The sequence below is a fragment of the Tetrao urogallus genome (assembly GCF_951394365.1).
Source record: "Tetrao urogallus genome assembly, chromosome: 1".
Lineage (NCBI taxonomy): Eukaryota > Metazoa > Chordata > Aves > Galliformes > Phasianidae > Tetrao > Tetrao urogallus.
Window position 1 is genome coordinate 80632230 of NC_136813.1, and position 13860 is coordinate 80646089.

The 13860-nt window shown below is 33.5% G+C and overlaps 1 protein-coding gene across 1 annotated transcript in view; it reads right to left on the reverse strand.

Moving 5' to 3' along the window:
- DMD (dystrophin) overlaps window positions 1-13860 on the reverse strand; it is a gene marked incomplete at both ends in the record, with an annotated part of 1041552 nt that overhangs the window by 688079 nt on the left and 339613 nt on the right. Inside the window, 2 exons of the mRNA XM_079549062.1 lie at window positions 2873-3054; window positions 3370-3558. Of these exons, the coding sequence (XP_079405188.1) occupies window positions 2873-3054; window positions 3370-3558 (371 nt within the window). The remainder of the gene's footprint in view (window positions 1-2872; window positions 3055-3369; window positions 3559-13860) is intronic.

Below are 13860 nucleotides of genomic sequence, written 5' to 3' on the forward strand. Positions count from 1 at the left end.
TGTACTTCAAAGGTTTCTTCAAATTAAGGATATTACACAGATCACTGAATCTTCATTTATCCAGTGGAGATATTCTCAAAAAACTAAAAGGTATTTTGATAACTCCAAAATGATCTGACCAGAAATCCATAAAAAATAGTTCACATTTCACACTTGACACCTTCAGAAATCCTTTAATCTTGTCTTGCCTAAACAGAATCCGCAACTCATCAAAAACACTTATGAAATAATATGTAAGCTGGGACTGAGCAAAGGAATTACACGTAATTATTTCTATTTCCCATCTTCCACATACTATGGAATTTTAAACTTAAATCCAGTTCACCGTCCTCCATGATATTCAAACACAAAATATTTTTACATTGAATTGAACCTGTTTTAAAAATTGTGGAAATCTCTATAAGGTGGTAAATGGCAGTAAGCTTTCCTCTCCCTAGTTTCATTTATCACTCTGAGATACTTTACAGCAAAGAATTCTGGGGAAAGGTAGGAGGAAGACATGAAAAATCAGGTTGTTTTACTTCACCATGTTAATGCATTACTTGCTGCAACAGTCAAGTATATTCAGTACATACTGAACACAGGGTAAATTCAACTTGTACCGCATTTAAATAAATGCACTGCTGTGCTCCAAAATTCCTCTGATAGTCTGATCTCCCAAATGACTTTTCAAATATTAAGTCCCTTTCACTTTTATAGTATCTGTTATTACTAAATCTTTTTAATTTTTGCTGATTGTCTGCATTTGTTTCCCTTGTGCTGTAGCATAGTCTATTTTTAATTTCACTCCCCACTGCAGAGGGCAGACAGTCCTGTGGTTCTTATCTTCACAAACCATCTCTGTTTGGATTGACAAGTCAGTCTAGTGTTAAAGATGGGATTACAGCAATGTGCTCAAAAGATTATTCTTTACAACAACGTAGAAGATCCTGAAAGTTTAAATTGAGTCTAATAACCTACAAATACATTACATGTGATATGAAAGCTGTTTCAGTTCATAAACCATCAGCTGGTGCCCGAATCTGTTGTGACTCAATAGCCAATATTAGCCATCTTTAAATTCATTGCTTCTAAGAAATTTTCTTCTACATTAACCAAAATTTCATTGTTTATCCTTTTTTTTTTAAAAAAAAAAAATAAATAAAATAAAATTAAACAGTAACTCCAGTAACACAACATTCTCTGTGAAGTTCTCATCTTCTGCTGATTTCATTCATCACTGATTTATGCAAGGTCATAATGGAGAGAAAACACAAAAACGAAATCTCAATACTCAGTTAAAAAAAAAAAAAAAAAAAAAAAAAAAGAATGGGGAAAGGGGGAGAGGGAAGGAATTACTACGCATTTGTTGCAGGAAAATTACCAAAGCAAACATAACAATGTTATGTGATTGTTCAAAATTATAACTTGCCTTTTAATATTGTATGCAATTCTGGTTGCTTTTATGCCAGAAAGGGAGAACTTATTTGCTCAAAGAAGAGCAAAAGAGCAAGATAAATAATCAAAGACATGTATTTATAGCAAGAGTAAGAAGATCTAACTGATGTTGACCATGATGAAGTTAGCAGAGACCAGATTAAAACCAACAAAAAGACACCATCCCTCAGAAAAGTAGTAGGAAGAAGCCTATGGAATTCACTGCCAAAGGATGCTCTGGATGGTATTAAGTTTACACAGGTTCAAAAAGACATTGAAAAAAAAAAAAAAAAAAAGATAAGTTACAAAATGGATACAACTATTTTCATCTCAGTAATCTCTCTCAACTGGAAACAACCTGAAGTCATGGAAGAGCTAAACAGACTGCATAATATAAGACGTGAACAATCAAATCAGTGCAGTGGTTCACAAAACCCACTGCTTGGTGTAGGTGCAACACACTGGTTTGCAGTAGGTGGATACAGCCCAATATTTCCCACCTACAGCAGCAAAAATGAGATGAGAAGATGCTCAGTATATCATGTACCTTCTCTAAAGCTTGTTCTTATCCTGATTAACAAAGATATTCAATCTTTTATAGAAATCACAGATCCAAAAGGACTTGCTATGCAGGTGTACCTAAGAGTTTCTTGCACAGTACATTTTTCTGAGAGAAAAATTAAGAAGCCATCAGAGATTTCAAATTTGGGTGGTTTGTTGCTGCACTTATTTGTATTTATTGTATAGAATGGCTATACTTAGTAATTAACTTCTTAACTATAAAGAAACTGACAGTGACATCTCATTAATTTTAAAGTATCCTGTGGATTTGACTCAGTATGATAATTGTAAACTTCACCATTGATTCCTTTTTACAGAAGGATCAGTAAGGGTGAAAAATCCCACAGGGCAAAATAGAATCCAGTCAGCTGAGTTTGAAGCTGAATTATTGCATTAGACAGGAATTAAAAGACTCCGTGTGAAAAAAAAAAAAATAAAATCTGAGAAAAAGATATGTGAAAGACAGGTACATAACAGAATTTTCTTAAAGCTGAAGGAATTCAATTCACAAAAATAAAGTCACCTTTCAATAAATTTCTTCTGTTAAACACTCCATACAGAGCAAAATAAATTACTTTACAGCAGCACAACGACAAGATTTTACTTTATGGACTTTCTTATAATAAATACTACTATGGAAAACAAAATTTCAAAACAAGACAGAAATGTTAACATTTCTAATTTTAATTAGAATTTTTTAAACATTATTTTTAACATTAAAAGCAATACTTAAAATGCATATAAGCTTCAGTGTCACTACACGTCAAATTTCAGTTTAAAATAAAAGCAGTAAGGTTGAATCTTGTTTACAGTGAAAAATGCACAGCTGTTACTCAAGTTCAGGATTGTTCCAGCTAAATTTGATGCATATTAGTTTACCTGGCATATCACTTACTTGCTTTGTTTTTCCATACTTGCAACCCTGAGACTTTCCCATCGAGAATTGAGTAGATTCATTTGTTCTTGAATTTCGTTTTCTTCATCATCTGAAAGCCTTCCAATTGTTAAAAGTTGACTTCCAACTTGCAAAACGTTACCAACACGGCCTTGGTGAGCTGTTAATTCCATCATGAAACCCTGACAATAGAAAGAAGATCCTGTTTTAAGTTTAATTCATTGGAGGGGAAGAGCAAACTTTAGATAAATATCTTCAATTCCACCATATTCCAAACCTGATTTTTCAATTTTTTTTTTTCCCAAACTCTCCTCAAATCTTGTAACACAAAAGAGAAATAAGCACTTTAACATTTTGCATTCAGCACTGCCTTTAAATTCTACAAATAAAAATTTAAAATAAACAAATACATATATTTGTTTAATATACATCTTTTTTATTTTCTTACAAGATCCAAGTAGATAAATGACCAACAGAAGATGATTACAAATACATACCTCATGGGTATGAAACTGTTCTTTAACAACTTCTACATCACTGGATATATCCCCTTGTGCTTGTAATGCATCTTCAGCAGAGAGAAGCCACGTGAGTACTTCTTCTAAAGCAGTTTGGTAGCTGTCAAGATCCATTTCGGACCTCATCACTGTGGTGGTATATGTTCTTTTTTCAACAGTTTCTAAAAACTGATCAAAAACAGTAATGCAAAGAGAACCTACTCAGACAGTTCTAGAAAGGAATACAGAAAATGCCATTTTCTTGTATAATAAAACAACTTTTTATGTAACAATTTGACAGCTAATGCAAGGGATTGCATATTAGTATACTTGCTAATTAGCCAAGATAAATTGAGGAAAATAACTAAATTCAGATTAAATGAGATATTTTACACACAAATTCAAATTATCTAGCAAACATTCAGAAAAACTGCAATATTTAAATTGTAGCTGTAGAGTTCTGTTATACTCTTTTGGAACTGAAAGAAATTTATTTTCTACAGCAGCTAGTAAAACTATATCATCAGAAAGCTGAAAGTTACATGCTGACACTGCAGTGAAACCAATACATCAATAACAAGTATTTAATAATTACTCTGATCTTAGAAGACAAAACAGAAGCTACAAACATGGCTTGATATAGAAAATGTCACCTCATAAATTTATTAAAAAATCTGACAAAGTTTAATTAATTTGCTAGCTAGTACAAAAGCAAACACATAAAATTATATTTAGGCCTCCATCAAAAAATATATCAAGAAATTTAATGATTTATTAGCATAAATATACTTGAGCAAAGAGAACATTTGGTAGAGCTTTTGAAGCCTTTCACTGTAGCTTAGGACAGAAAGTCAAAGTTTAATCCTAGAACTAAAATGGATGTAATGTGATCACTAAAAAGGAATGTGCGCTAGGCTAACTTAACTTCTTCACTGTTTACATGTGAAAAAAGCTGCTTAGTAAATAAGGGTACATCATAAAAGCAGGCTTGGAAATCTGATGACCTCAATAATCTGGTTTTAATAAAATAAATAGTGATGCACAGACAATATCAGCACATATTCCTGCTGAAAAATCAACATCTGAACTGTATGCAAGTCTAGATTTTTAAATGTTACATAAATTTCATTAAGAAATAACCCAACCATATTACATTTATGCAGCAAATTATCTTTTAATTACCTAATTTACTACAGAAAGAGGTAAACTGACCATTGTTCCATCTGTCATCTGACTGAAAATTCTCCATCTGAAAATCTCTCATCCTCTAGATACAACACAGACTGTTCTCTCATGTATGATATCTCTTAAAGCAAACACTTGCTAACTGCTCCTCTGCAGAACAAATACTTGGTGTAATTTTCCCTAGTAATTTTGATAAGACTTTTCTCTCATGTTATTGTAAATACTGTGTGAAATTGCATTAAAAAATCCCAAACTAGCAGAAAACTACAAAATGGTGCAGATTATCTTCTGCACAACTTTAATAAAATTTTGAGAAATGTAAAAGAGAAAAGCAAACAGTAATATAAATGGATATCAAAGTAGCTTCTTGGCATCTACTCCAATCTATTGTATCCTCTCATTCAAAAAAATGGCAGTTTCCTGACATAAGAAAATCAGAAAAGAGCTAAAGGAAGTATAAGCAAAGGACTGTGCACAATGGCATCAGTAAGCCCTTTATTTGGTGTTGGGAGGCTACAATAAATTTTCCATGTTCCCTGAAATTTTACAGCATCACTGACTGCAGAGAACTGGAATCAGTCATTAGGAAACATAGCAGAGAAATGGATGCTTGTTGATGTGTAAACAATAAAAAAAAAAACAAAAAAAAAAAACTACCATATCTGTGGATGACACAAGTTCCTGAATGTTCAGGACTGTGTTACTATAACATTGTACATTCTTTTCCTCCATGCTTATGGTGATAAGAAGGAGCAATAGCTAGAGAATAACCATCAGACGCAGAAATATTATTAGCCACTTGTTATTCTAGAGCACGCAGTCTATTTCTTTTCAGATCTGAAGCAACAATCTGATGTTGAGCTGTATCTTCACTACTTCTATCAGTGCTTTTTAGCTATATGAAATAACTGAGCATTCTTGCTCATCCTGCATATGGAATGCAAAACAGTGGAAACTCCAATTGTGCTATGCAAACACCGACTAGCAGATGACTGTTATTCCTGTAACATTCCCAACATTCCCATTTATAACAAAGATTCCTGTTAGCTCAGCTGCAAATGGAACATTAAACACCATATTAAATATTCACATTTGGAAGCGGACAGGTACTACCACATGCATTGTATTAAAAAAAAAAAAAAAAAAAAAAAACAAAAAGAAGTTAGGTATCTCAGTATGATATTCAGTATAACCCAAGAATAATGAACATTGAAATAATCCACTAGCAACAACTAAAGTCCTGAATTTTATACATAATAATGGTAGACAAATTAGTTTAAAAACAAACTACACCTGCCAGCATCTTTATTTCTGAAATAATATAAAATCTTTTCAGAATTACTACAATACTGAGAAAAATAGAATTTGATGCTATTGCATATACCACATTGAGACCAAAACCATGGACTTGCTAACGGAGATAGCTACCATGAATGGTTTCCAACCATAATTCTTATGAGAATAAAAAACAATCCGGATAAGCTGAAATTAGACTGTTGTGGTGTATTACTGGGAAAACTATACTTCCGAAAAAAACCAGCTCATATGTGCATGCATGCAGTCTCCTTCTTGAATAAAAAACTATTCTTAGTAAGGAATTTAATTATTGCACAAAAGAAAGCTGATTGGGTGCAGTCAAATCAAAACATCCCATTTGTTTATATAATCCACTGAGTAACAACACATGCATGAAGACACAAATGCTAAGGGGAAATTAAACCAAACAATTCAGATATTTGATGAAAGCTGCCTTACATCCAGCTGGGAATCAGCAAGGCAGCCACATAGCCACATCGGAAGTGTTTTGGAAAATTAACTAGTCTTTTTTTTGTATGGAGAACAGGGGTTGACCTAGAAGGAAGAAAAAACAAAAAAAAAAAAAAAAAACAAAAAAAAAAAAAAACCCTTTGGACACAAAGGTAGTCCTCTAGGACCTTTTTTTTTTTTTTTCCTTTTTTTTTTGGCCAATGAACATAGACGTATCCTATGTGTATAAAAATATGGGAATGTGAGTTTTTATATATTTCACCATTTTCTGCTGGGGAGACTAGGGGCTGTCAAGAGTGTAAGACCCTCAGGAACATTTCGCTTCAAATTAAAAATATAAAAAGAGAAAATAAAAAGCACTTGATCTTCTGAAACTGGAAAAATAAGGCTTGCTTGGCAGCTGTCTGAATTAATTCACAGTGATTAAATGATGAGTTTCCAGCTGCTTCAGGGTGAGAAAGCAAGGAGAGTGAGGGTTGCTCACCTACCATTATGTTATATTCCCAAAGGAAGGAGAAGATTCGCACGTGCTAGTAAATTTTCCAAGAATTTTTGTATTATTAACTAAGACTCCTTATGAGTTTCAGAAATTACTTAGTTTCTGGAAGCAGTTTTACAGTAAATACTTAGGATCTATTGTAGCACTCTTATTTACATTACATCTTTCTTCGTTTCAAATCTGCCTTTGTCTCACTGTACGTTATGAATCTAGCTCAACACTTTTAAAATTCAGAGGCATCAAATGTTAAAGAAACATTTCTTTTTAACAAATGCAATTTTATATTCAGTGTAGTTTTCTCCTTTGGAAAAACCGCCTTTGCAGAATTACAGCCTCAGAAAATAGCATGCAATTTGATCATCTAATCACAGTTCCTACCAGGCAAGACAGATATTACTGCTTATCCCATCAGTTGCACAAGGTTTCTCATTATAAAATCATATTTCATGTCTCTAAAATTGTAAAATTATAACTGTTCAGACTGAAATGTTCTTCACAATAATAAAGACTATGATAATATCATAGGATGGTTCAGTCATTTTTGGTCATAAAACTGATATATTGTCCAGGTCACTTGTTACTATACCATTAACTACTTCCCCATTATAAATGAGGCTGGTATTTTCAGTTTATTCAGGATTCTAGTAATTTCTTTGCAAGTGGAAATATCTTTGATCAGGAAGGGGCTCTTTTTGCCATTCATATGAAAATTCACTCAAGGTTCACTTATCAAAAATCTGAAAAACTGCAGTTTTTGCTCGCTCATTTGAGGCACCCTACATTATAGTAGCAGATTTCTTTAGTGAATCCATTTACACTGAAGATGCTTCCATCTGGATGAATCTCCCTCTCCTTGCAACTGGCAGTTTTCACATGTAGTAGACTGGTAAGTCCACTGCAACTGAACAGAGTCAAAAGCAGGCAGCATGAATCTAAATGTATTACAGATGAAAGAAAATGCTGAAAATATTGTCTGGAAATGGTAAAAGAAAATGCTTATATTTAACCACTCAACCACTCCCACAGATACAGGTGGTACACATAACTCTGGTGTAATTGTTAACACTAATTAACTGGTACACATAAAGTCTGGAAAAGCTACAGACTTCCCTGGCTACAGACAATTGTGCATAACTCTAGAAGTATGCTCAAGTCAACTGAAAACTAGTGAAAATCTTGAAACAAATTGTATGAGATGACTAAGGGAAGAGACTAAGACTAGGTAAGAAAAAGAATAACTAAGAATTGTTAAAACAGTGTAAGAGTTAAGAAATAGGAACTGAGACAGTCAGCTACCTGGAATAATCCAATTTTCTCACAATTGGAAGCTTTTTAGTTTTACATGTATGGTCAAATAAATCATTCAAAAAAAGGATTTCATCCCTTCATTTACTTGTTTTCTTCAACATACCTATACCTGAAAAAACAGAACAGTTTTTGTTACAAGCTCTTTGACTCATTTTTCACAAAACCTACTTAAACATATATGCTATTTATTCTTTTAAATTTATCAGAAAACATTTCAGCCTTTTCCATTTTCTAATTATATTGAGATTTTTGTTCTATGAAATGTATCCCTGTTTGAAGTATTATTAATGACAAGATGCACAGTACTTTCTTCAAAGAATGGCCCTTCTTCAAGCAATTAAGAATTATGACTCTAAACAGTAAGATGACTTGATACAGATGTGTTAAATGTACTGACTGTGATTGAACTGAATTACATTCACCATACACCTATAAGAAAATTAAGATTTCTTGCTATTAAAATGCCACAATTTCTCATCACTTCCCTATTCCAATCCAAGAACAAGCCAAATTCTAATGGGATGTATATTTCAGGTGCTGTTACTTTGTACAGTAGAATGTCAAGTCATCACGTTTCTAAAGAACATGTAAGTGTGCTCTTCACATAAAGAAAGGTAAAAAATTTCACAGCAGAATAAATTTTCAGTATTAATTAATGAATCTTGACAAAATTATCTGATAGAAAGTAGAAGCAGGGTTCTGAAAGTATATGACAGATATAGAAATCTGGGTCTGTTCTCAGTACTTGATAGATAGTGTTACCAATGGGATGAATATCTATAGGTAATTTTATCCATTGATGGTTATTATTCCACACTAAAATCTGAGTTGCGATTGTTGTGTGACAAAGAATCCAAGATGGAAGAGAAAATGTAATAATGTAATTTTTTTCATTATTTTTTTTTTATTTTTAAAACTGAATTCATAACATAATAAGGTCTTCAGTCACTTTAACATAGACTGTTCTGACAAAGACCTTTTAAATGCTCTTTGTTCTTAATTAAAATGTATTTTAAATACTTCCATAAGCAGAAAGGCCATTAAGATGGATAACAGAAAACCAGGATAGAGATAAGTTAATTCTATCTTAGCCAAAATAAATACAAGTGAGTTACCCAAAAAAGCACCAAATAGTCTCTTAATGTATTGTATGGGAATTGACAAACAAATGCAGACTTTATTCCTTTTCTCTTTGTTGAAAGAGAAATAGAGAAACATATATCAAAGCTATTTTGCTTAATTGTCATTGGAGATTTCAAGAATAAGACTATGGATACAAGGGCCAAGAGTAAAAAGTTTTAAAAAAATAAATAAATAAAAAATAAAATCAGGGTTCTCTTCATTTTCATATACACTTCACTGTGAATTCTACAGCTTTCTACTTCAAACAGCCATGAAAATATAATTTGATGCTTATTTCTCCATCATTCTGGTGAAAATAATAGACTTCTTTCCACTACCCTGTTTAGTTGTTGACATTTCTGCTTTGATTTATATTCTCTCTCCCTCCTGCTACTTAACTGGTATTATGTTACATCTACTGGTGTTACATAAAATCTTTGTGGTGACATGGACAACGGAATTGAGTGCAACCTCAGCAATCTGCTGATGGCACCAAGTTGTGTGGTGAAGTTGATGCACTGGAGGGAAGAGATGCCATTCAAAGAGATCTTGATAGACTTGAGAGGTGGGCCTCTATGAAAGATGTGCAGCTCAATAAGGCCAAGCACGAGGTCATGCACCTTGGTCGGGCCAATCCCAAACATGAATTCAGGCTGGCCAGAGAAAGAACGGAGTGCAGCCCTGTTCAGAAGAACTTGGAGTTTTTGGTGGATGAAAAGTTTGATGCTAACCAAGAGTGTGTGCTTGCAGCCTAGAAAGTCAGCTGGTTCTAAGGCTGCATAAAAAGAAATGTGACCAGCAGGTCAGTGGAGATTCTCCTCACCCTCTACTCTGGAGTCCTCACCTATAGTACTGAATTCAGGTATGAGGCCCCCAGCATAAGGATAGGGACCTGTTAGAGTGAGTCCAGAGAAGAGATACGATGTTCAGAGTACTGGAGCACTATTCCTATGAAGACAGGCTTTGAGAATTTAGGTGGTTCCGGATGGAGAAGAGAAAACTCCAGGGAGAAATTCTAGAGGCCTTCCAGGACATAAAGGAGGCGTACAGAAAAGATGAGGAATGACTCTTTATCACGGAGTGTAGCAACAGGACAAGGAGTAACAACAGTTTTGAACTAAAAGAGTATAGATTTAGGTTAGAAATTACAAATAAATTCTTCCCTCTGGGATTGGTAAAACACTGGAACAGGTTGCCAAGAGAAGCTGGGGATACACTACCTTTGAAGTGTTCAAGGCCAGGTTGAATAGGGCACTGAGCAGATCAGTATAGTGGAGATTAGATGGAGGAAATTGGAAAGTATATATAAAATTTAGTTGAAAACAGAAACATTTTCAAATCTGTGAGCCACATATGCAGTGGAGCCAAGCACCAAAGGTAGCTTTACAAGTAAGCCTGCTGTGCCTCAGAGTTCATTTTTCAGATTTTGCAATTGCTATACACTTCCAAGGAATTTTATAATAATAGTAAGATTTACAGATCATGTAAATAGTTCTTAAACAGGTGAGGGCACTTTGGGCAATTTTTATTAACAGATGGAACTGCTAATGTTGAACTTGTTTTTTTTTCCCCATAGAGTACACTATCTCTCAGTATATCTCACAAAAAAATGCTTGTCCCATAAGAGCTGCTGATCAAAAAAGAAAGTATCACTATTAATGTCTAGAGAAGTTGCAGAAAGTCAAATCAAATGAATTAGCTCACAGATCTAAACTCAAATTCATTAAGTGCACCAACTAGTAACAAAATCACATTTTCCATCTTCAGAAGATGAATGAAACATGAATTATTGCTGAATGACAGCATAGAAGTTACATTAAAAGGAAGAAATAAATGGTTTTAAGATATACATGTGTGTGTGTATGCATTCATTTATAAATATCTGAAAAAGCATTGACTATCATGTCAGTATACTTCCGTATAGCACAGTATAATCCTTAAGCTCAAAATTCAAGTTACTGAATGTATGGTCATAGAGAAACATAAAAAGCTAGAAGTCACAAAATATACAGGCTGGAAGATGAAATAAGCTGCAAACAGAAAATTTTATCATACTTTCTTTGCAAACTGCAAGCATATGAATCTTAATTGACCAGTAATCTGCACTGCATTTAACTCTATTTGCTGTGAGTTTTAACCAGCAAAAGCAATAAATTACAAAATATAATTTGCAAATATAAATTGCAAAATTTAAGTCAATGATTACCTCAAATATTTTATTCACAGAAATTAATTCTGCTATTATTTTGGGCTACCAATCCATGATAATTCTCCTCAGGATCTTCATCAAAGATCATTTGGTCTTCAGAATAAGAATATGTAACTCAAAACTCTTTTTATACATTCACACAGTACAGTACTAAAAAGCTTCAATAGCAAGAGCAATTAACCAAAAAATGATACATCTATAACATGACTCTTTTAAGAAATATTTGGGACAAGAGCCAATTAGTGGACATACTAATTAGTTTCTCTGAAGTTGAGGACAGAGGCTTGGAGATTTTAGAGTATTAAAAATTGTGTAATCATAGTTGGGAGACTTTATTTAAAAAGTTGGTTTTGCACAGTCATCTAAAACCTTAGTCGGTCAAATTGCCTTGAATAGGCTGAATACTCTGTTCATGGTTCTTGTGTGCTTTACCCTCATTAGACTTAACTCTTCCTAAATGCATTTTTGCTTATATTAAACTTAAAGAGGTTTTCCATTTTCAACAGAAATCATGTCAAAGGAAATATTTTTAATTTAAAATTACAAGCTAACAAAAAAGCTGTTCCATAAGTGGATTAAGTAATTTAATATTTCTTACCAATTCTGTAGTATGACTGCCTAACTTGTCTCAACATGTTCTGAATGATAAATCTAAAGCTGAAAATGAGATAAAATGATAGCTGTTCACCTCACAACAGGGTTTTTTTCCTCCTCTGAATGCGCAGCCCCACATTTTTAAGTTCAGTAATCATATCAAATTTATTACTAATAATTTTAATAGATAAAAAAACCCGGAACATACAAGTATTTCTAGACATACAAAAAGCACATAAAAATACTGCTAAACATTTACAAAGACAAGCATCCAGATGAAAGAACAGGATAAAAATCCACTCAGTACAGCTAACTATTAAGATACCATAGAATCAGATATTTTTTTGAATTGGAAGGGATCCTTCAAGGTCACCAACTCTTCTGTAATGGACAGGGACACCTACAGCTACATTCAGGTGCTCGGAGCCCATCCAGCCTGACCTTGAAGGTTTCCAAGGACAGATCTTCAAACACCCATCTGTGGCTCCAGAAATTTCAGAGCCATAGATCAGAGGAGAGTAAGTGAAAACACGCTAATATTTCAGTACATGTAATCAGACTTACTTATTTTCTTGTTCCTATGTATCCATTGCTAGTCATTTCTGAGAACAGGATACAATGCTGAAAAAAAATATGTATCTTTTTTCTGAATACTCAAAGCTAGTTTGTTGTCACACAGACCTATTATAGAGACTGTCAAATTTAACTGGAGGTGTAAGAAAGCAGAAATGTAGGACAGTTTCATGCTATACTTTAGGTATTTGTAAGACTTCCTGCAAAAATGAAGAATTAAACATGCTTAGATTACTACCAGTTATTTTTTCTGAAGCTATTTATTAACAGACTTCACCTCCCACATCTCCCAATTATATCCTGTCCCAATTGTTTTCCTCTCAGAGTAAAGAGAAAAAAAAAAAAATCTTTTATAATTGAAACAGAATTTCATCACAGCAATTTCAGTTAGTCACTGTAATAAAATTCTGCACAGTAAATTTACATTTGAAAACTAGGATTTCAGGGTAGCAGAAGCACTTTAATTAGCACTCAAATAATCTGTATTTTATAGGTCAAGGGTTTTTTGTGTTTGTTTTTTTTTTTCAGCTATACATATTTGCACATGCATTTTTGTGCCAAAATAACCTGAATACTGACCTATGAAAGATATGAAAGAAATACCTGACCTATGAAAGAAGTACTGTCTCATAATTGCTATTTAGGTGATAAAATGTTTCCCCTGTGTGTATGTATATGCATATTTTAATATATACATATGTAGCGTAATGAATTAATTCATTTAATTAATATTCAGAATGCATGTGTCCTGTTTTCTTCCTAAGTGGTGTTTACACTAAGTCAAGGACTTATCTATCTCCTGAATTGTCCTGACAGCAAGGAGCTGGGGGCACACCAGGAGTTGGACAGGGACAGAACCGGGACAGCTAGAGCAAACTGATCAGCTCCTTTATCACACGGTGTTGTGCTGAACAATAAAACTGGGGAGAGATGGCTGAGTAGGGGGTTGCTACTCAGGGACTGCTTGGGCATTGGTTGGCAGGTGGTGAACTTGGTAACAGAGGCTTGTGAGAAACAGCCAATCTTATTTTTAAGATCACATTTCTACTATTCACAATATTTTCACATGTAATTCAGGTGGGAAAAGCTATGCAGTCATGTAGTTCTCTGTTGGTTATCAAACTCCAATGTCTTTAGGAATAGATAGTATGTTGTATAATCTCTCTATGTTTATTCCACTGTGAAATTCAAACTCAACAAGTTACTCTGAGTAAACTAATACTAAGTACTAGAA